This window comes from Eucalyptus grandis, chromosome 7 (assembly GCF_016545825.1).
Source record: "Eucalyptus grandis isolate ANBG69807.140 chromosome 7, ASM1654582v1, whole genome shotgun sequence".
In the NCBI taxonomy this organism is placed as follows: Eukaryota; Viridiplantae; Streptophyta; class Magnoliopsida; order Myrtales; family Myrtaceae; genus Eucalyptus; species Eucalyptus grandis.
Window position 1 is genome coordinate 33,110,906 of NC_052618.1, and position 23,931 is coordinate 33,134,836.

Here is a 23,931-nt window from a genome sequence, read left to right on the forward strand (position 1 = left end):
AGTGGCAACCGCAAGATATTAGATTAAAGCTACTATAGGATGTTACAATATATAAGAATTGTACTTTCTTACTCGAACTTTATCGAGGTTAATCCCGTCTCTTTCGAATCGAATGCCCGAATGCATTCGTGTCTTTATTTTTCGCACGCAACCATAAGTCTCCACCAGCTAGACCCTCGCCACTTTTGCTTTTATTTCTTTGGATTTGTTTTTTGCCCAAAGCTAACTTAATTTACTAAGGGAAATAAATATTCCAATCGAACGCTAGTGGATGATGGAGTGTATTGTGTAGTAGGCATTAATTACTTGCATGAGATTACTGATAATGAGTAGCCTCAAAACACTTGTCAAGTATACTTAATAATGATTTGTTACAGTTTTCATTGCATTAATTTTTATATAACATGAAAGATAGAAAATCCCAATTTTTCCTTGAATGAGTGTTTAACATAATCTTTTAGGTTACGTTTGGTTGTTTGAATTCTCAATCAAGATATGACTGGATTTATCGTAGTTTTCATTGCATTATTTATATATATCATGAGAGATCGTATATTGAAAATTCTAATTTTTCCTTGAAGGAGTGTTTAACAAAATCCTTTAAGTTACATTTTGTCGTTTGAATTTTAACCAGGATATGATTATATAAGATATGTTATGAAATCTAGAGATTTTGCTATATATTATCAATTGCTAGGCGAATCACAGTAATAAAGTCGAATACATTTATATCATATCATGTCTATGTATAAAATGAACAACATATCGATGTAAATAAAATTAAAATTCACAAACAAATATGATAAAAATCTCTTACCATTCACTGCTAAAGAAACCATAAATGCACAAATAAAGATATAATATCCATAAATCACTTCATACTTATTGTACAATCTAAATATTAAATACTAAACCAACTCATTGTAGCACTTAAGAGTCACATGTTTGGCTATAGCAAGAAAAGTAAACGAGCTCTAGCGGTGTTGACGAGGCAAATCAACTAGTAAATGCCAAATTTAGTAAGAGAGAAAACATGATGATTCACATTCACGATTTTAAAAGGTATAGTGTTATACTCTCTTGCCACTCTCGCAACGTGAATCACATAGCTACGGAGGAGAAAGAGTTTCAATGCTCTCATTATTTTTGCGGAGGTTTAGCATGAACAAAAAAATTAGGAGTCGTGAAGCTTCCCCATAAACTAGAGGATGAGAAGGAAACTAAGAGGGTAGGTTTCTTTTCCCCAACAATTTAATCACCCCTTATTTTCGAGAATTAGAAAATTCATTTTCGAGTCTAACTTTTTTTATGGTTTTTTTTTCCTTCATTTTTTTACTTAATTTTTGAAAATTATTTCCCCTCTTTTCTATTTATTTATTTTCCTTTTTATTTCTTTTTTAGTCCCTTCCATCATTCCTTAATAAATTTTTTATTAAATAATAAATGATACTCATATGCCTAAAATATATCATACATTTTAATACTAAATATGTACGATATATATTATAGAGTAGCAAGAAATCCAAATATGAAACTAAAATAAAATAAATAAAAACGAAAATTTCAATTATTTTGAATTTTCTCCTTATATTGGAATTCAAATGTTATTTTTTTTTTACAATTTTTTTTTATTAATTTAATAATTTTATTATTCAAGAAATATAATTTTTATACATGAATATAATAAATCTTATCTTTCTTTATCTTATATCTCCCGTAAGATATTCTCATTGCGTTCCATAACCCTCTTAACATCCGATCTCATTTTACCTTAAGCAGGAACTAAATCCAAGATATGATGGATTTCACCCCATCTCCACCTCGATTTCCATCCGGTCCAGCTCAAATGCATGTCATCGCGTTCCAAAATCCTCTTAACATCCAATCTCATTCTACCTTAAATCAGAAACTAAATCCAAGATACGATAGATTTTACCCTATCTCCACCTCGATTTCCATGCGGTCCACCCTCAGATAACATGCATAATTTTAAAAAAAAAAATTCCGCATACGAGGAATATCCGCTCACACGCTCCCAAGATGTCAAAAAAGACAAAAAAAAAAAAAAAAAAAAAGAAGGAAGTCATGCGAAAAAGGCGTGAAAATCTCTCCCAATCTCTCCCTCTCTCTCTCTCTCTTACTCCGTCTGCTTCGCTTGTAGATCTGCTTCGGCCCTCATCTCGCCTTCGTCTTCCACCTCCACCTCCACCTCCGGAATCCCTTCCGTCTCCCCTTCAACCGACAGTCTCGCTCCAGGTCAGCTCCTCTCTCAATTTCTTCTTCTGGGTGCTCTCTCTTTTCCCCTCTCCCCATCGATCCGCGCCCGCGTTCCGATCTCGTCTCCCCCGATTCCGACCCGATCCCTCGGAAATTTCCGGCGATTTCCCCCCGCCGATTCGCGGGTCGTTCGCCGTAGATCTCGGGAGGGACGTTCGGCTTCCTGGGTTCGCCCTCCCGCCTCCTCGGATCGGTCGATTCCTCGCCCGATGATGGGTCGGTGCGGGAACGCCCTAATTCGCGTTGGGATTTCTACATGGGCTCGATTTGGGTCGAGGGTATCGCGCATTTAGCGTCGTGGGTAGCTGCGGTTTTGTGGAATGTAGGCTTTTCCGTGTGCGGGTTGATTGATTTGGGTGGCTGCAGGTTTTGGGTCGGATTCGATGGAGGGGGTCGGAAGCGATGCTGCCGCGGCGGCGGCGCCGATAGATCAGTGGAGGCACGACGTCTGGAGGCTGTACCAGCATTATCTGGATAAGTCCACCCCGCACTCCACCTACCGGTGGATCGGGACCCTCGTCCTGCTCATCGTCTACGTCATGCGCGTCGTGTACGTTCAGGGGTTTTACATTGTCTCCTACGGTTTGGGGATCTATATACTGAACCTCATGATCGGGTTTCTGTCCCCGTTGGTCGATCCTGAGTTGGATCCCTCGGAGGGGCCAATGCTGCCGACGAAAGGGTCGGACGAGTTCAAGCCGTTCATCCGGCGGCTCCCGGAGTTCAAGTTCTGGTAATTGAATGTTCTCCTGTTCTTTTAGGCTCAGTTACTGCATCCATAGAAATAATAACTCATTTGATGCTTGCGGTAGTTTGAGGTTTCTCTATAGGTTGGAGGCGTTTGCAAGTGCTATTCTGCTTTGTTTGGTAGCTTGTAACTCTTACTTGTCATGTGGCTTGTAATAGTCTTGTGGGGTAGTAGTTTATGGAAGATTGAGTGGCTTAGTGGTAGGTCCTGAAAGTGTTCATCCTCCAAATAGAGGCTAGCTGCATCGATCTCTTTGAGGTGTTGGAGAGTGGACCAGGAAGTTGAAAAGGAAAGCAAAATCTACACAATCCTTTAATGACCTTTAAAAGAATTAGTATTGTGAGATCCTAGTTAGTTTTTTGTCATTTTCCACAATTTAGTTTGGTTATAATGTATGGCTTGCACCAAAATTACTGTGTTAGACGAGGCTCTTGGAAGTGATTCACCAAATTGGTAGTATGTATCCTCTTGCATTGGTTTGATTTATGGTTATCTCTTCTTGCTTTTTAATATATTAATATGAAGATGCCGTCTCCCTTTACTTGTCTCATTATCAGTGGTACCTAGAATTTAGTCCAAGGAACACAACAGTATGTTAGATGATGGTTGCTTGAGCTAATATGTGTGATGCCAGGCATGGGAGCTGATTTACATGAAAAATGGTGTTAATTTCTATTTCATTCCCTATGAATATATTAATATTGTGTGCTACTGACAAATCTTTGTCTTGATGCTTAAAGTTTAACATGGAAGTGTTGTTAGCTCTGGAAAAGACGTGATTTTAAGAACCAATTCATTTATTTCTTGCAAAATATTTGTGGTTACATTATTAGAATTGTTAAACAAAGATGCTGGACTAAAGTAGAGTTATGATATAAGTAGACTCAATAGTCATAATAGTTTAAGTAGCTCTTGATGATCATAAGTTTGTCTGAGCTGCTGCTTCCGGAAGTATGGTGTTTTAAGACTGTTTAACGTCAAAGAGAGAGTTGCCTGGTTAATTCGCAGATATGAACCTTTTCTCCAGCTATTAAGCTTTTCTGCAATTGGAAAGTGCTTTCCTGGTCATTATGTGTGCACTGAGTTGAGTTACTACTTGACTGGTTTCTTTATGTTTTTCAGGCACTCCATAACAACTGCATTTTTAATAGCATTCCTCATGACCTTCTTCTCCATGTTCGATGTTCCCGTCTTTTGGCCCATATTGCTCTTTTACTGGCTCGTGCTTTTCATCATGACGATGAGACGTCAAATTGCACACATGATCAAGTACAAGTATATACCATTCAGCATTGGGAAGCAGGTGAGATCTCTTTGTGGTGCTGGTATATGTATTATTCTTATGAACTATGCAATAGAGATAGTTTACAAATGGTTTACAGAGGTTTGTGGCGAAAACTCATTTGGATGCTTTGATATGGTCCATTTGTTTAAATATCAATCCTTCATATTGCTATGCAAATCAATTTGCCCACTAGTTTGTTCTGGTTTCTGCAACTTTTACTACTAGTATAATCGCCTTTCAAGTAATGGCTACGACCCTATTTTATTTTGCAGAAATACGGTGGTAAGAAATTTTCTGCTAGTTCCAGTGGCTCGCGCGGGGATTAAAATGTGGCAGCATAGTATTACAGTTGGGGAATTTTGGATGGAAGATGGTAGAATGGTTGCTATTTGGATATTCATGATATCTGTTCCTTTTTCATTTTCACTTCAAGGATCTCGATTGATGTTATATAAATTTGGATATGTAGTTTGGAACGGATAGATCAATTGTACCATCACGTTTCCAATGTTGGCGGAAAGAGGTGCTCATCTGTCAATGGACTTTCACCGTCCTGAGGAGTCTCCTTCCTGGTACATGATAGTTTTGTCTGCGTTGATGCCGACACTGTCCTTGTAACCCTACTATTATGTAGTAAGGAAATTTGACTATCAATGATACTGGAAATTTTTTTCAGTGTTCATTATCTACTTAATGCCTTTTTTTCCCATATACTTTTTGGGGCTAAAGCAGGTCATGCCATAATGTTGGCACTTCACACTGCGTCAATTCAACTTCCATGCACCTATTGACAAGAATTGGGTTCAGAATTGTGCCACAACCAATGAGAATTCCGATCCAAGTGAAATTACTGTACTGGTATAGCGGCTGCACTTTTGAATCTCAAAGTCTTGGGTATAGACATAAGACTACAGTTTCTCCATGCTGATCTGCCAAGATGGTGACACCTTAAGTCATACTTCACTGACCATGTATGTCAAATTAGGGCTATGTTTTTCTTGGTCCTTACGACCATGCTTTTGGTGGGTTACGAATGATAAACATCACAGCATGCAAAATTACCTAAAAGTAATTGCCGCTGTTTTCGTTTTTTATAAGTCAAAAGATTGATTGAGACAGGAAAACGTGACTCATCATCAAATTAGGTATCCAGCTATTCCATACGTCGGTCGGTGAAAAGGGAATGGCGAGAGCATGTTTGGCTTTAAATTAGCAGGTGGCCAAAAGGAATGGATCGAGCATGTTTATCTTTTCGATTAACTCGCGCTATGGCATCAAAAGCTAGTCCCAGTACATACAAAAAGGTAGAGTCAGCAATGAAAGTTGCTTCTTCTAGCTTCTACATATAAATTTGGCTTTTGAATGAACACAAATGAAAGTAAACATATATTTAAGTAACCCTCTTCGCTTACGAATGGTTATGATGTTCTTCGTCGACGTGAACCGTCAAACATGCCCGAAGCATTTGAAGCCATGCTTGAGGCGATATGCAGGAAAATAAGGACAAGACGACAAGGCAATTTCCAAGATCTCACAATCCGTTCATGACCCGACATGCATCTTGGGGAACATTGTTGCTTCCGTTGTGCGATCCATTACTAGCAAATTCTTCCAGGCCCCAAAACATTTTACGGCCTTCTGATATGGGAGTTCTGTTTTCCATTCATTATTTCGTAGATAAACTTGACTTATTATGCTTTGAATGTATCTATAATATTTTTGAAGGATAAATGCATTGAAAGTCCTAAAACTTATCATAAGAATGTAATTGAGTCCTAAAACTTTTAAAAAGTACAATCAAGTCCTAAAACTTATTAAATTGATCTACGCCATTATGTTGATTGTATTTTTTGAAAGTTTTAGAACTCGATTACACTTTCATGACAAGTTTTAGGACTTAATTACATTTTTTTAAAGTTTTATGATTATATTGAACTTTTTGAAAGTTATAGGGCTCAATTGCATTTTTACGACAAATTTTAGGATTTCCAATGCCTTTATCCCAATTTTCGAGTGATTCAAAAGCAAAAGAGAGGATTGAATTGCACGCTTGTCCAAGATAAAATAAATGCCTTCAAAAGTTATAAAATAATTCTCTTCAGGTGCGAAATGACAAGAACCTCACACCACTCTCATGAATTTACTGAAGCTGCTGTCTTCACTACAGTTGAAAATATCATGTTCAATGCTTCACAATGGAGCACATATGAGAAGAAAAATGCAGAGTTAGCCACTTCAGAGAAACCTGAACATAGACACTACACAAGGGTGTCCAAATACTCACTGATGGTGGTATACTTCACGTGTGGATACAGTTGAGTCCCCTCCAAACCCCCAGACGACTCTATGTCGAAGTATGTCTGATCACCCTTTATGAAGACCGAATATATAAAAACAAACAGCATATTGTCCGGATAAGGCGTCTCTGCATCACAGCAAAGCCACATCACATCTAAAATTATTCAGGAAGAAGTAGCTCTAGTAATAGTTAAATGGCCCAAAAACCTCTGGAAAGAAAAGCAACCATTCTTAGATTTAGCAGTCCAGAAACAAAAATGATTTCCTTGGTAACAAATGTATCATTACCTCATTAATGTTAGTCCTTTGTCTTTAATTCTTTTTTCTTGTTTTACAGCTTTAAGTCGGGCGAAATTTTCTCAAGAATGGCATTTACCTTAAGACTGCTCCTGTTTAACTCCACTAATTCTTGCCGCCTCATCATATGCCTGTTTTCATGGATTGGATTGGACTTGATCCTAAAGATAATCAGCTTATTTTGGGCGTACTGTCCTGTGCCCAAAGCATCTTCTATACCATATAATATGTGATTCCTAAAATCTTACTCATCCGAAGCTGTTCCAATGCCATATGACCAGGAGCCTATTTTACTTGGGAGCATTTAATCCCAAGCCTTTGCTATGATTGAGCAACCTTGTCTCAGAACTTTTGGCGTGAAGCAAGTGCTTAGCCCAGACTATGTGAGTGCTTTCATCAAATGATGCATGTTGGCTGAGCCATTCCCATCCCAAGTGGTGGCCTGATTTGGCCTAGCCCGGTCGGGAAGAGACTCACACAGAGACTACTGCTATCCGGTAATCTCTTTACAACCGGGCTAGTACTTGCTTTTCAAGAGTGATTAGGCTTGACTTAGTTGATTTGGATTCTGTTTTCTAAGAAATAGTATAGTACTCGCTTTTCAAGAGCAACAATCCCATTGAGTTTCCTAAGATATAACTATCACAGAGTAAGGATACAGAATTGATGGCACTGAAATCGCAGCACATATTTATAGTGTGTTTATAAGTTTCTGCCAAAAAGAACTATAGTTTCTTCCTTGTATGCCTCTTCATTTGTACTTTCTCATTCTCCAGCAGCACTAGTATTCCGGACTCTGATGAAATGTTTTCTGCACTACTAGTAGCCATGCTTAACTTGTAACAAATTCATACATAAGTTCCACTGTAGATAATATGAGAGGTACCTCTGATTATACGTAGAAGCTCTTCTTCTGATACGTATGTCTTCTGGAGCTTCTTTTTGATTTTGGTCTCCCAAATATCAGCTAGCTCATTCATAGAGTAGACATTACCTGGGGGCCTCAAGTACAAAACCTTATTCAGTGTAAGCGGATCATCCATTGTATTTATGGTGAATGCTGCGACATCACATTCCTTCACGAAGACACCTGCAAAGCAGTGTGTGCTCTTCAATTTCAAGCTCCAATAAACGGCACAAGTTGCCAAAATAAGCTAATTGAAAGCTACTAAAGAATGAACCTTTTATATTTCCGTCTCCATAAATTTTGATCTTGTCCCTTGGAGGTGCCTTGAGCTCTGGTTGAACCAGGGATGGAAGTAAACAGCTCATGTAAAAGTTGCACGATAGATAGGTATAAGGAATGCCTTCAGCCTCCACGAGACGCCTTATTTCGGCTTTCCTTGAGTAGAAGTTGTAGTCCATGCCAGATATCTGAACCTTGTCTGGGTCCAAACCAAATTCCGAAGGAATAAACCTCTGCAACAAGAGAATTAAGCTTTCTTCATTTCACATTAAGAAAAGATTCAGCATTTTGCATTCAACTTCACCCAACAATGTACAACAATGCATTCTTTGGTATTAAACATTACTGCCTTAAGAAGGATGCAGAGACACGTTTTACTTCCCAGTAGAGCCATTCATATTTCATCCAGTACCTACTGCTACTAGTTAGTCAGAAACAAAAATTTATGTGGGTCAAAAGTCAGAAACTACATTGCATTTCCATGTTTGCATCATAATCTGCAATTGTCTCTATTCAATAATATCTCCAAATTTTGGGATCAAAACAAGAAATCAATCTAAAGGCTGACTTTGAGATATACTACACCGTCTTTTCACACATTAGTCAGAATCAGTTCATGTTATCAGGTTTCCTCGGGCTAGCTTATGACATTTGTTTAATAGAGGATGTCACCACATAAGATTTTTCTAGTTACTTAAAAGTCAAACCCACCTAAAGAAAAACAAAAAGAAAGATCAAAGGGAATAAAAGAAAAGATGTTACATTGATAGAGCCAGCTTTCTTGATGGCCTGAATCAGCAGTTTCTGATCCAGGATCTGAGTGGAGTTCACAGCACAAATCACAACATCCACTTTCTTGATTGCTTCAATAAGGCTCTCCTCATCTTGCAACGAACCCTGAAACACCCAGTAAGGGAAAAAAAATCAAGAATAGACCAAGCAAAGCAAGTACAACAGAGATTAAAAAAAGCGAACACCTTGAGGAGGGTAACACCGGCTTCAGAGAGAGACTGGAGCTTGGCCAGCTTGGTGGGGTCGGCGAAAGCAGAGTCTCTCACGAGCGCAAAGGTCGGGTGGGAGAAGTTGAGGCTGGCTTTGGCCAGCTCGTGGCCCAATTTCCCGGTCGCTCCGACGATCAAGACTCTGCTTTTCTGCTTCTCCATTTCAGATTCCTGGGCAAACACCACCAAGATTCACGTCTTCGCTCGTGGGCGGGTGTAGCACCCTCGCTCTACACTTTATGTATAATCTACAGTGGCTGTCCACTGCTGAGAATCAAGAATCCTGTTTGCTCAGACAAACCTTCGTCACCTCGTACCCCTCCAAACCCGGACAGGGCTATTGTCAAAGCCAACCGGCCCCTTTAGAAGGTGCGGGGGGTTTAAATTGCAATTAGGACGGTTGGACGCGTTGGCTCTTTCTTTTGGGCCCAACCGATGCTCATTAGGCTTTAGCCCTCGGTTGGCTTCGGCGCAGTCCAACTGCCAATCAGAGACTTGTTCCCGGCCAAACCCGTCTAGTCTCACCCATTCAATAGATGTAGTAGTAGCTATATCCCCTTTATGTAATAAGTTGAATATAAAGATAGACCGAGAATTGACAACACACCTATCCTAGTAGGAATATGAATGTCGAGCGATTCTCCATGAATAGTTACGTGCTATGGACTCTCCTTTGGATATTGTAATTATACTACGATTAGGAATCCATTTAGTAGAAACTAGACTTGTTAAAATAGTTCATAGACTTATTTTTTTACCAATATATTTAATGGGTTAGTTATATTCAGCAAATGAGCCATGAATGAATTTAGAATGGTAAAGTTAATGGGTTTACAATTTACTTATATTTAGTCCACATTTATGACTCTCTATTGCCCTCACTTAATCTAGCATTCTTATGTTAGTTTAAGTATGAGTTTTCCTAAATTTGGTTATATTTAAAATTGCTTTAATCATATGGGTCGGTCAGTATGGTATGAGTTATTAGGTTTATATTGCATGGAAATGAGTCAAAATGGGTTAAATAAGTCCATTTGAATTGGACCATTTTCGACTTGATCCAATCCCGATGCGATCCACCCTTTTGACAAGTTTACTAGAAATCAAAGTTCAATCTAAAAAGTTTCGTACCCCTCATGTTGTATAACTAGGCATGTATTCGAAGCACCAAGTATGATAGTTACGAGCACCCTTATCGAAGTGTTACGATCAATGATCATAGAGTTATCACAGAATAAAAAATTCTCTTCTCTCTCAGTAACTGGAAAATTCAGCATCCGCGGAAAAGTGGGGAAAAGGCTATACAAAGATCTTAAAGAAAATAAACAAAATGACATAATAATAAAAAAAAGATGGGTGAGTTGTGGATCGGATGATTAGGAGTATAATACATGAATCAAACACTTTTTTTCCCGTTCTGTGAGAAAGCATCAATATATAGAGTTCACAAATCCACACAAATATTATGGATAGTGTATTATGCTGTGAATGCAAATAACACCGTTTGAATGTAATTTGATGAAAGTGATGATTACTTCCCTAATTTCTTCCCAAAGTTCTCCTTGTTTACGGCTAAAATTGAAATCCTCCAAGGGCTTCTCAACATTCTACAAGATATTTAAAAGATCAAACACCATGAAAATATGAATAGAAAGAGGGAGATGTAAAAGCATTTGATGTTACCAAATGAAATCTATGAGTTTAGATTGCTAAGGAGCAACGGGCCGATTACGTTTGGGCCGAAACTGACACCCGACCAGATCCGGAAATGAAGAGAGGTGTGTGTGTGTGTGTGTGTGACCCGACCTGCGTAGGTAAGGGAGATGTAATGAGAAGGCGAGAGAATCATGGCTTTGAATTGGAAAGGAATCCGGTTTAATATAGCTTGTGAAGTGAGAGTTGGTTTAGAGAAAGTTTATTTAGAGTAGATAAGCGATTATTACTATGTAAAAATCTTCTTATTGCCATTTAAGACACATACTTCATTGCTATTCAGGAACCGCTTTGGAAACTGAACGTGAAAGGAAAATTATTCTTCATATTAATTAGCATTACCTTTACAATTCATTTTGGTCCCTAAAACCGACAAATATTGACATGAATGTATCTGTTTCTTCCTTTCAGTTTGATGCAAAAAAAAGCGATTTCTGTCTTTTTTCTTTCCACGTGTCTTGATTCTTGCTTTGCTGAAGTAGGTCCCGAATATGGCATGAATGCTGGCCATTTCGGCTGGGGAAAGGGAGAATGGCCGTATATAGGTGTCACCAAGTTTTTAAAAACCAAATTAATATTGGTAAGAAACTTAAATAATAGTTGTTCATGCAAAATTTAGAAATAAAACCTATAACGTTTGTTTGATGGTCATAATTTTTCTTTCGATCGCTTGAGTATTGCTCATTCGAGTGCCTCTAACGACGTATGTCAGTGACTAGTTCATGTGACTTTTCTGAATAAAAGTTTTAAGTTCAATGAAATAGAGGGCAATTAAGAGTCCAAAATAACAATGCTTTAAGAAACCCATTCTTTCTCTGCTCTTTTACCTCTTGTTTTCGTTGTCATTGATACTTCTAAAACTACCAACACCCACAATCCACAGACGGATTTGGCCACCGACGAACGGACGGCTTCATGATGAAAGGGACGAGCTCCGCAATCACCACATTTACTGAATCGATGACGGTAGAAGCGTTCAAAGAGGCGATGAACTTGCCTATCAATTTCATCACAAACTGAATAATTTTTGGAGGTAGATAGAGAGAAACACATGCCGCCACGCTGATGACGGCGAATCGGGTGCACAAATTGTTCGCGGCAGAGAGGAATTCAAAGCCCACATAATCGAACGCGGGTGCTTCGAGTGGAGAATCCAATTAGTTACGCATGCTTAAACAATCTTCCTCTTCAAAATGGAAGCCCTGACCATAAACTCTCTGAGCCTAAGCTCATGATTAGTTCATAATTTACGAGCCGCTTCAATAAAAGAAGAGGAGAATTAGTTACCTGAGCACTCATCTCCTTAATCCTCTTTGATTAATGCTTCTACAATACTTCCGTTCTCTGATTGACTCCTGTAAATGGGTTAGGATTTCAATTAAAGCTATTAACACCAATTCATCAATTTGGGGGAGAGAACAAATTGCTAACTACTCGTCTCGCATTCTTTTGCTAATTAGATTTCTCCTGCAAGTCATACTGACCGATTCATAATAAATTGATTCTATGCCAAATTTGCCAGCAAGGGAAATCGTTGATGGCCTTCAAGTAAACAATTTTTAAAAGTTGTGACTTTTGAGTTAGCATTGTATACATTTGTATTGTTTTTATTCCCAAATTTGCATGTTACTTAATGAGATAAAGTTGTATCACTCCAATTAACGTTGGTAATATCCAAAAAGAGTTGGTAAATTTAACAGTTGGTAAGTAAAATAAAGTTGATAAGTCAATAGCAAATTTGGTAAATAAAAAAAAAATGATGTTGGTAGGTAACTCCAATAAGTGAGTTGGTAATTTGAAACCAATTGATAATATTAATTGGAAAAGGGTTGGTAGTCACTCATATATTATTGAATTCTTGTGGCAATTGATAAATTTAAAAGGTTGGCAGAAAAGACATCCAATTTTGTAAAAAATAAGAAGAATTGATTATTCATAAACCGTGAAAAGGGCTAATAATTTCATAAAAGTGTCGATAGCTTACATACAAACAAGTAATTGAAAATTGGGTAATAGGTAATTTTAGGGACTATAAATTAAAATGTTTTAAACTTATTGTATGAAGGTTAATTCAATTCAAAACCTTACAAAGAAAATTTAGTCCTAGGTGGAAGTTGCTTATGTGGATGCTTTGATCATTCTATTAGCATGACTGATGCTACTCATGGACAATTTTTACAAATTTCTTTTTTAGAACTTCATGATTGTTTTACTATTTATTCCTTTCCTTCTTCTTTTTCTCCAACTTTGAGTCGGCAATATCGCTAGTCAACTCTGGCATGGTCTGGGCAAGGGTGTTAGGGCCCTTACTTAGATCCAAGTAAGGGCAAGGGCCATGACCTCACTTGAATCTTGGTGAGGGCTTGACACCGGGCCTCGGCTACGAGGATCGACTAATGACCTATGTGGCTAGAGTTGGAAAAAAGGAGAAGAAAAGAAATGAAAAAAAAAATTAAAACATTAAAAGAATTAAAATTTTAAAATTATCTATATTAGTGTTGGTCATGCCGCGTAGGACGGCCGTGTCCACATCAGTGATTTCTGACTAAAATTGGTTGGAAGGACTACATTGATAGATAATTAAAAGTTTATGACAAAATTAACAAAATTAAAAGGTTTATAACAAGTTTAGGACTTTTTTTGATAATTTCTCCGATGATTATACTAATGGTTTTTTGCCCTATTAACACTTCTAGAAATCGAGCAACACGTAAATAAATCATTTTTTTGGGAATGTAATCTTAGAAATGTCCCATATACTCACATTTGATATTCAAAGTCTTAAATCTATTGTAATTGTGATAATTCAGTTCTAAACATATATATTATTTTAGTAATTGGGTCTTAAATCTTTTGTTTTTGTGTCGATTTAATCCATTTAGTCAATTTTGGCTAGAATCGCTAACATGAATGATGGTTGTTCTACATGGTGTTGTTGACACTAATGTAAAAAGATTTCTGATAATATTTTGACATTTTTTTGAAAATTTTAATTATTATTTGTTTTCCTTTTTTCTTTCTCTTTTCCCCCTTCCTTTCTTCCTCTAATTGGCCAGAGGTGCGGATTGGTGCAAAGCTCACCCCGCCAGCCACTACGAGGGAGCCATGGTTGGGCCTTGATGGTTTCCAATCAAGAAGCTCATGGACCGGCAATTCGGGCTGGCAGCAAGAGCTGACCTTCAGCTACATGTGCGACAATTCCAAGTTGGGTTTTGTCGGGAAAGACGTTCCCCGCAACATTTCGCTAATAAAAGGGAGTTACAAAGGGAAGGGGATCGCGTTGGGGTTTGAGAATCTGAGGAAGGACGGTGGTGATTGTGATCATTGCGTGGAGAGGATTTCATGAATTTGAGTGGTGGTGGAATTTCTCCTAGAGGAAGGCCGAGGAGAAGATTCAGAGGGAAAACAGGGACAAGAAGACAAAGCTCGAATGCTGACCCTCCTCTAGCTCAGCGGAAACCCACCAAGTCCACCAGCACGAACGCCACTTACCATTCCAACACTTTCACTGCCTCGTCGATGTCCTACTCATACTCGCACCCATTTTTGCACAACCCAGCTATTCGCTCACTTGTAATTCGATGGAGAACTATGAGTACTTTGTAGTCAGACCTGGCAAGGTCGAGAGTCGCCCTTGCTAGAGGCCGGTGGGATGTGCTTTGCTAGTCCGGCAATTGAGTGGAGGAAGAAGGAAGGGAAGGGGGAAAAAAAGAAACAGAAAAAGGAAAAAAATATAAATAAATAAAATTCAATAAAAATATTATTAAAAATTGTCTATATCAGCGCTAATTATATCATGTAGGACGATTGGCGTCCATATTAGAGATTTTTAGTTAAGATTGGCATGATGAATTGAATTGGTACAAAATACAAAATGTTTAGGATTCAATTGACAAAAGAAAAAAAGGTTTAGGGTTGAATTAATACAATTACAATAGGTTTATGACTTTTTTTGGATAATTTTTCCCAAAATCTTTAGTAGTCAAGATTGTTCATATAGAAACTGCTGCCTCTCTGCGATGCCATCTTTAAGGGAGAGAGAGGTCTCTCTCTTTCTCTTTCCCTTCCTTATCCCTCTTTTTGAAGCTTTCCGTCTTTTTTTCCTCTCTTGATTTGTTCTCAAAGTTTGTGTGTGTGAATAAACTTTTGCAGCTGATTTTCAGTGAACATAAAGACTAGTTTGGCCATTTGTCTAGTCGGTAGCCACTGAGAAGGATGTTCATAACGTGGCTCTGCAACCTCTTCAAAATGCGTGCATGGGCAAGTGATTCCGAGGATAGGAAACTTTTTGGGTTAAGTGTATGGGAATGGTATAAGTAGAGGGTTGTAGAAGGGTAAATATAAGAAAATGATAGAAAATGATCACCACCAAAGTATAAAAGATGCACCTCCAATCAAGAAATAAGATCGGGATAGATGAAGTTCACCACCAAAGCTTAAAAGAGAAGCCACCTAGACTTTAGGATAGAGAAGCTTAACACCAAGGCTTAAAGAAAAACCACTAGTCGAGGATAAAGCGTTTCTTGGCTCACTACCAATGAGTAATTCACTTTCCAAAGATAAAGAGATCAAAATAGGAGTTATCCACTCTTGAAAAATAATCACTCAATCAAAGGAAAATTTCATATATTTTCATTAATCAAAATCGTCTAGTCTTACAATTGAGAACTCTCCTTTGTTATAGGAGGACTACAACATAGGAAATAGATAACAATTAAATAAACATTGGAACCACTCGTGCATTAATGGGCACAGGAACTAGAAAGGATAATAAAGACATAGGGACTTAAAACTTTGACTCTTGAAACTCACATAACATTAAAGACTCATGGGAACCTAGAGATACAATTAATAACATGGGAACTTGTATTTTTGACTCTTCAACCTTGTGCTTTATCTTCATAATTGGTTGACCAAGCTTGACTAGAAAATAACCATCTCAAGATATCATCAAATACCCAAGGAAGTTGTCTAGTATAGCCTCCCATAGATGCGTTGTTGGTAAACTTCATAATCAACAACTAATATAGTATACTAAGAATCGATAACTCTTTAATTGTCGATAACTCTATATTCCTCGATAACTCTTTACTCGATACAGCTGCCTTCTCGGTAGAGTCATCTTTTTGATAACTCCATTTTCTTGACCCATCGAAGCACGTTATACCCAAGTTCTACCTTGGCTTCTTGAATCATCATCAATAGTGCTGAGTCTGTTGATGAAGATAAGTTGGATGCTTCTGCATCAATTCGAGATTGGGCTGCTCCCCCCTCTCAATTGAGAGTTAGGTCAAGTTTTGGGAGTTTTACTCTCTTGAACTAGATGTAGATATAGATTTGGGATCTCCTTACATATATTTGATTGTGTTCTTTCAACATTTTGATATTGGTGTCTCTGCACAGCGATGGTAATGAGGACATTGAACCTAGACAAGTACTGGAAGTTGTTGCAAATGGAGCAGGAGATGTTGGCGTGTGCTCATCACTAAATTTGGTTATTGGCCGTCGATTGTTTATGGTGTCAGATTTGATCTTGAAGGATGAGATTGTGCTCCTAACTGTAAACTATGCTTTGTTATTTGTTTTCTGGTTTTTGATTTGTTCTATAGTTATTTGGGATTTGCTAATTTCGAAAGCCTTCGACATACCTCTTGAGTATTAATCTGATACATGAATGCCATCTTTTTTCGACCGAAAAGGAGAAGAAGATCGTTAATATAATTCAAGTCAATTTGGCTATCAATACTGGGTGGCTTATTTTTAAAGACAGACGTGTAGTACCATCATATATCAAAAGTACCATCCGGTTGCATCCCAAAGTGTCATTGTCTATATTGCAATACAAATTTTCAAGTGAAATTTCTAAACATATGATAGGACTTTCCACTACATTGGAGGTAGAGATTTTGGCATGTTATCTTTGTTAGTTGTTAGATTTGGTCATGTGGAGACGATCTCAGACATTCTCAATATATTTTTAACTTCATTATAGAAACTAAGGCAAGAAAAACAAATAATAATAGTCCTACATATTATATGATCAAAGTTCAAAGCCTTTGACACAAAAAACAGACCGAACCGTAATGGCATAAGTCTAGTATAAGATGCCAAAGCCTTGATTAATCCGAAAAAAGGACGATAAGAGGTTGTATTAGATAATTTTGAGACATGCATTTTGCGCTAGTTCGTGAAGTAGCTCGTGCAAGTTGAAACTAGCTAGCCCATCAAAGGGTTTTTCCATAAATGATTGAAGAACCAATTCCCAAGTCATCCATAGATAAAAATAGCGACAGCAAAAGCTGTCAATGGTTGATTCCCTAAGAATATCCATTGTTGCAATCAGTTTGTTTTGGGGATGATTGATTCTTGAGTAAGTTTCATACTTGGAATTTGGAATGTATTCCACCAGGGTCGATAAAAACTAAGAACTGATCCTGTTGATCTTGGAACCGACCTAAAGCTGAACCAGTTGGTTCAAGGTCAATCTCATAACTAGTTGTTGAGACTTTTTTTCCTTTTCTTTTTGTATTTCATTTTGTTATTTATACAATATGTATAGTGTCAAACATGAATACAAATTTGTTTGCTTGAGGATAATAAGTCGAACATAGTCAATTTTAACAAATGTTTCTGCTTAAGAAAATGAGTAAAATAAGCTACTTAGACTTAGAGATAAACCGGTTCAAAATCAGTTAGGTCCTGGGATTCAGGGTGAGAACCGGAAGCCAAACTAGTCAAGGTCAATTCCTAGTTTTTTATATTGAGAATCGGACGGTCTCCTTGTGAGCAAGCCGAGTAAGGTTTTGATTTCGGATTGAATCAGCCTGATTACTCACTTCTAGTTTATTTCACTTTAGTAGCACTGCACGAGCTGATCCTGACGTGAGAATTGTGAACATTACTTGCAATGGACAAAAGTGCCACGAGAACGATTTCCATCTCAACTTAGAATCAGTTCTGGGAGAGTTGTGCACGACGACAACGTGACTATTACTTCTCAATGTAGTGGGGTACCCTTGCCTCCGGATCGCGCAACATGCCTGGATTATTGTACAGAACTTTTAGATGATGCGCAAGTCCAACTTCAGATTGTAGAATGAGGCACGAGAAACATTCATCCTCAAAGTGAATATTTGTGGCATCTGCGTACGAAACCATAACTTGTTGTAAAATATGTACATGTTTGTATTCGTTGTGTTCTCCTAAATTGTAACGTATCCGAATAAGTTATTTTCTCAACCGCAGAATTTAGGGTTGATTTATACTTGTTATCATACCAAAAGGACTTTATGAGTGAAATCTCAAATCTTGCCATAAGGAATGTAAATTGATGGTCTGCTTAATGTTATTTTACTGAGCAAGAATCATCATGCACCAAGTTGTAAATGACAAGAATTTCTCCACTATCTTATGGTGTCGACTGGTTCCAATATACTTGTAGGAAAGATTGGCAACAATTTTGCTCAAAGATCTTCTATTGTGATATTTCTATTTTTCTTGGCCTGAGATTTTTTTTTTCTGTACAAATATAATTTATAAAAATGACAACATTTAAGATACTTCTTTTTTTTTAGTTAAATGACTGAAATACCCTCTTCTCTCTCTTCAATTTATTGTTTTTTTTTTTGGTTTAATTAATAAAACTGTATTTATTTCTATCCTTCCATAATACAATGCTCTATTATACTCAATAAAATATCAACTTATCTTGCATGCTGTTATGTTAAAAAAAACCCACATCGGCCCAACCCAACCCTAAAATTAGGGTATGTTGGGGTCAGGCTTTTTGAGGTGTTGGTATTGTTTGGATTAGGGTTGAGCCAATGTTGGGTTTTTCTCTCTCTCTGTGCTTGTGCAACGAGGATGAAACACCTAGCTGATCGATGCCAACGCCAGCATCGGCCCGACCCGACCTGGCCCATTCTCTTAGGTTATGTGATATTTGGGTATTGGGCTGGGTTAAAGTGCACTTTGTATGGTTTCGGTCGGGTCGGGTCGGGGTAACTAGGGTTGTCAATGGGTTGGGTAAGGTATCACGAAAACCCCACCCAACTCGACCCAACCCATTGACACCCCTAGTTACCACTTTGCTTGGAGAAAGTTGTTAAATCTTAATTTATGGTTTCATATTTTTAATGATAAAAGCCACGTAAAATATTTACAAATTTCTATTTATGACGGGTTATGAACACACGAATAACTATCTATGTTTTATCAAATAGTTTGAGCAAAACTTTATTTCAAATTTGAAAATTAAAATTCAATCTATTTATCTAGCAGATCTTGATCTTGTGGGTGTTTTACAGAATAAGTTTTTAGGTTTTTAAAGTTAAGCATAGCATATTTTGTACTTTCTTTGGAGTTTTTCACATTTTAATTTGAATTGCAAGCTGGGATTGAAAATCTTGTTACATATTCTTCTCTTTCAAACTTATATCAAATTATGGAAAGTTTTAAGCATATTCTAAAGTTTTGATCCACTTGCTATGAGATTGAATCTACAATTGATATTTACTTTCTAAAGTTAAGCATATTATATAGCAAGGAGGTCCTTTTTTTTTCTCTTCCTTTTGTACTTATCTTTTGTTAATATTTAGATATGTTTATGTTTAACATTAGATCATGCTTCTAACAAATTAACCTTTTCCATATTTTGATCAATTTTTATTTTCCTTTTTTTAAAAAAAATCAAGATCAACTAGATATTAGATTAAATATTAATTTTCAACTCTGAAATATAGCCTCAAACTGTTTGATAAAATAATAGGTAATTAATTGTATATTCATAAACCACAATAGAGAGAAATTTCTAATCTTCTATGTAGCTTTTACGATTAAAAATACGAGGCTATAAATTAAAAGGATAAGTGCATTAAAAGTCCTAAAACTTGTAAATCCAAAAATACTACTCAGACACCATATTTTGAAAAAAAAAATTGTTATTTAGTCAATATGTTTGGGAAAAGGACGTAGTGTCTAACTTTCATGCAACATTTATTTGAATGCCATAATTTTTTTTTTTCGATCACTTAAGTGCTATGTAATTTTTCAATCAATAAATTATTTTTCATAACTTTTTTAAAACAATCACTACAAGTGCTAAATCACGTCGGATTTGCGATGCTTGAGTGAAAGTTTTAAAAAGGTTTTAGCACTTAAGTGATAAATTAAAAGTTATGGCACTTAAGTAATTGTGTTTTTGAAGTTATGACACTCATGTTGTCAAAAAAAAAAAATATAATACTTAAGTGAATGCCGTGATAAAATTATAACATTTGTGGTGTCATTATCTCCAATTTTTTTACTAATATTTGTTCTTGTATTTTTCATCTTTTAGGGTCACTTGCATTGAGGCCACTATTCAATTTCATGAGCTTGAGTATGACCCTACTTGAGGGTCAATAACCCTAATTGGCCTCAGGCAAGGATTTATTGGCCCTAATTTAGTGGTCAAAACGGGGTCACGGATCCTCACCTGAGAGAAAGGTAGGTGGTGCTGCCCCGGCCTAAGGTCAAACAAGCATATACGGTAATGTAAGTAACTAAACGTGTGAAGGAGTTAAAAGGTTTTGCTAGGCTTGGAAGCTTTTTTTTTTTTTTTGCTTTCTGTCATAATGGAAATTTACTAGTAGTCCTAAAAAAGCCTACTAGCTTTGTCATGAGGAAGCACTAGTTATTATCTAACAAAGTAGGGTCTTGAATTGTAATTGTGTCTTCCAAAGGACGAATTGACCTCAAAATCTGTTAGATATATGCCCTAAAGCTGCTATGTAATATGTACATACTAGAGATTCCATTTGTACATATAAGGATTATGTTATTATTGTTATTTTTAAGGAAATTGATTAATTATTAATTAATTAATTGATTAATTAATGTGGAAATGGTCAGCAAATTTTTGCTGACCACTTCGCACGACTCGTGCATGATGGTCAGCGGTTGCTGACCATCGTGCACGCATTTTGTTCGTGCATGGATGGTTAGCAACCGCTGACCATCGTGCGCGAAATCGTGCATAAACGGTTAGCGGTTGCTGACCGTTCCATTCATGCACGATCGTGCTCGATCGTGCATGAGAACGAGGATCAGCAACGGTTGCTGATCCCACGATCGGCAACCGTTGCTGATTCATGTATAAATATTAAAAAGAAAGGCTGCAAAAAGGTTGCAACTAAGAGAGATTTTCTGTGGGTGTGCGTCTTGTTTTTGGCGACACTTCAAGGGTTGAAATACAGAGAAAGGTGGGTGTGCGCTGTTTGGTTTTTAGAGAAAATGGGTTGTTAAAATCAAGAGAAACGTGTGTGTTCTTGTATTCTTCGAGAGACGAGAAAGTATAGTGTTTTCTCATTCGGGCCGTGACTATAATACATCGAGGATACGGTGGATCATTTCCACGTGATTGCTAGCACAATCGAAGTGGAGAATATCCGAAGGTTCTCTCTTCCGTTCGACGTTCGTTGTTGGTGTGTCTGAACTAGAGGTCCGACGCTTGTGGGACTCGAATTGTAGAACATCCGAACCGACTCATTTCAAAGCGCGTTTCGAGAGGTAATTCGTTTAACTCCCTTTTTATATTTAGATTTTTGATTAAAACGCACGAACAACGCCTTAGGAGAATCATGTGTAAAATATATATTTGTTTCCGCTGCGTACTTTATGTTAATATTTCTTATACATGATTCAGAAACCCCAACAGTGGTATCAGAGCCAACCTTAGGCGTTTTCGTGCGTTTAATTGATTTATAGTTCAAATATATTTTTGCATTCTAATGGCCAATTTACTTTTGTTAAGAGAATTGGTTCTCTTGCTCTTATGTGGCCTATAGAAGTTGATTGATTTATGTGATAAATTTAATCAACAAAGCAAAAATTAGAACTAAATCAATTTTGAATCAAAAATCCGTAACTTGTTATACTTTGTGTTTATATTCTACAAATGATATGCAGAATTTTATGCATGCCTTCCAGAGCTTTAAATTTTGAATTTATGGCTCGTAAGGAAGGGTGGTGATCATGGAAAAATCCCTAATTGTTGTGATTATTGTATGGATGAATGTATGATGATTACAGTATTCTTTTTGGGGATGTAATTATTAAATGGAGGCTGCGTCCTTCTTTTATATTTATTTTTATGAAATGTAATTTAAGTATAGTGTAGTATTTCAATTATTGATGTAAATACTACAAGAGAGGAGGAGCCATTGGAGGAGCCATTAAACCGGTGAGCTCTTCCGGGCCCGGTCTTTGAAGAGTTCAAAGATTGAAGAAAAAGTGAAGAGCAGGTCCATATTATTAAAATATTAAAATGGCTAAATGGGTCTCTTTGGCTTGAGACCCATTGAACCATAATTCCATGATCACCACATAGGATAGATATTATGTGATATCTATTTATTTATTATGTTTATGGTATCGTGCATGTTAAACCGGTTAATGTGCAAAATGAGACCGTTAATAACGACCCAAATCTCCTTACAAAGAATATTAAGTCGAAATGGGTTTGGACTCGTGGCCTTCCATCGTCGTGGTTTGATCCAATATTATAGTGGTTAATTAACCGGTTATGGATACATAGGGGTTAATTACCATTTATAATATTGGACCACTCCATTATGCATATGATGTTGTGGGGTTGGAGCCAAATGATTTCCAATAACTGTTAGGTGAGGGAATTATTTGTGTTTTCAATACTTGCATGAGACGATGGGCTAGACTTAACTATGATCATGATGCCAATAACTATTAGGTGAGGCTTTCATGGTCTAGAGGCCAAAGTTATGATTGGGACTCGCATATGATGTGTTGAACAAGCTGGTTCACTCACTAAGTTCATAGGACACCAATAACTGTTAGGGTGAGGTGGACTTTGGGCTAGTGGGACTCAAATCCCCACTAGTAATCTTTACCCAACAAAGATTACCGCTTCCCATCTTAAAGAGTATGGGATTCGAATATAAATTTAGTGGGAGGATCTATTTCATTTAAAGGCCAAAATGAAATAGTTACTTTGAAAGATACAATGGCTAACAATTTATTTTCTGCAACAGATATATTATTACTCTGAAAAATGGTGACCACAAACCCACTCGCTTCTATACTTGACAAGAATTGTTTGACTGGACCCAATTTCATTGACTATGTGAGGAATTTGAGAATTGTTCTCAATTCAGAAAAAATTGGGTATGTGCTTGATGAAAAGATGCCAGCCTCTTTTCCTGAGGGTGGGACCCAAGAGGAGCGTGTCACTTATGATAAGTGGCGTGATGATGACTTAAAAGTTAGGTCATATATGCTTGCTTCTATGAACAATGAATTACAGAAGAAGTATGAATCTATGGAAGATCTTTGGGTCGATCATTTTGCACTTAAAGGAATACTTTGATGAGAATGGTCGAACCTCTAGATATGAGATATCTAAGGCATTGTACCGTATGAGGATGGCTGAAGGATCATCTGTTAATGATCATGCTTTGAAAATGATCTCGGCACATTGAAGAATTGGCTAGGCTGAATCTCGTTATGGACAATGAGTTAGCTGTGGATTTGATCCTCCAATCTTTACCCGATTCCTTCTCTGGTTTTGTCCAAAACTTCCACATGCATAAGATGGAGAAAACTCTTGCTGAGTTACATAGCATGTTGGTAGTTTATGAGAAGGAAATGCATAACACGAGGCCAAATGTAGTGGCTATGGCTAAGGCTTCTTCTTCAAAGGGTAAGATCGTTTTAAAGAAGAATAAATGGAAGAGGCCTGCCAAACCTATTGTGCAACCAAAACCCATGATTGATAAAGGGAAATGTCATTCTTGTGGTGTCAAAGGGCACTTTGGAGGAGGAACCGTAAAAGGTACCTCGCGAGCTTGAAGGTCAAGCCCAAGAATCGACCTTATGAAGGTATGGTGTCTATGCTTATTGAAACCAATCTTATGGTTAGTACCGAATCCAGCTCATGGGTTCTAGATTCTGCTGCAACTTCACATATTTGTATGTCTTTGCAGAATCTGGAAATAAGCGGATGCTAGGGCGAAATGAGATTGTCATGACGTTTGCCAATGGAGCAAGAGTTGCTGCATTAGCTATAGGGACTTTTCGTTTATGTTTCCTTCTGGACATGTAATGGTTTTAA

General features: G+C 37.2%; 2 protein-coding genes across 4 annotated transcripts; one reads left to right on the forward strand and one right to left on the reverse strand.

Annotated features, from left to right (window-relative positions):
• The first annotated feature begins 2,092 nt into the window (after positions 1-2,092).
• Positions 2,093-5,004, forward strand: LOC104453344 (protein RER1A). Of its 2 annotated transcripts, XM_039318052.1 has the most exons (5): positions 2,093-2,256; positions 2,644-3,010; positions 4,148-4,328; positions 4,583-4,683; positions 4,780-5,004. In XM_039318052.1, exons 2-4 carry the CDS (start codon positions 2,661-2,663, stop codon positions 4,634-4,636), a joined length of 585 nt encoding a protein of 194 aa, XP_039173986.1. In that variant the 5' UTR covers positions 2,093-2,256; positions 2,644-2,660; the 3' UTR covers positions 4,637-4,683; positions 4,780-5,004. The 2 variants fall into 2 exon arrangements, with proteins under 2 accessions (XP_039173986.1, XP_010066173.1); XM_010067871.3 differs by having other exon boundaries at positions 4,583-4,999.
• A 1,359-nt stretch (positions 5,005-6,363) lies between these two features.
• On the reverse strand, positions 6,364-9,429 carry LOC104453342 (probable pinoresinol-lariciresinol reductase 3). 2 transcript variants are annotated; one of them, XM_010067869.2, is made up of 6 exons: positions 9,069-9,429; positions 8,854-8,988; positions 8,087-8,324; positions 7,792-7,995; positions 6,595-6,735; positions 6,364-6,498 (listed from the first exon to the last, which is right to left on the reverse strand). In XM_010067869.2, exons 1-6 carry the CDS (start codon positions 9,252-9,254, stop codon positions 6,443-6,445), a joined length of 960 nt encoding a protein of 319 aa, XP_010066171.2. In that variant the 5' UTR covers positions 9,255-9,429; the 3' UTR covers positions 6,364-6,442. The 2 variants fall into 2 exon arrangements, with proteins under 2 accessions (XP_010066171.2, XP_010066172.2); XM_010067870.3 differs by having other exon boundaries at positions 6,384-6,735.
• Between the last annotated feature and the right edge of the window lie 14,502 nt (positions 9,430-23,931).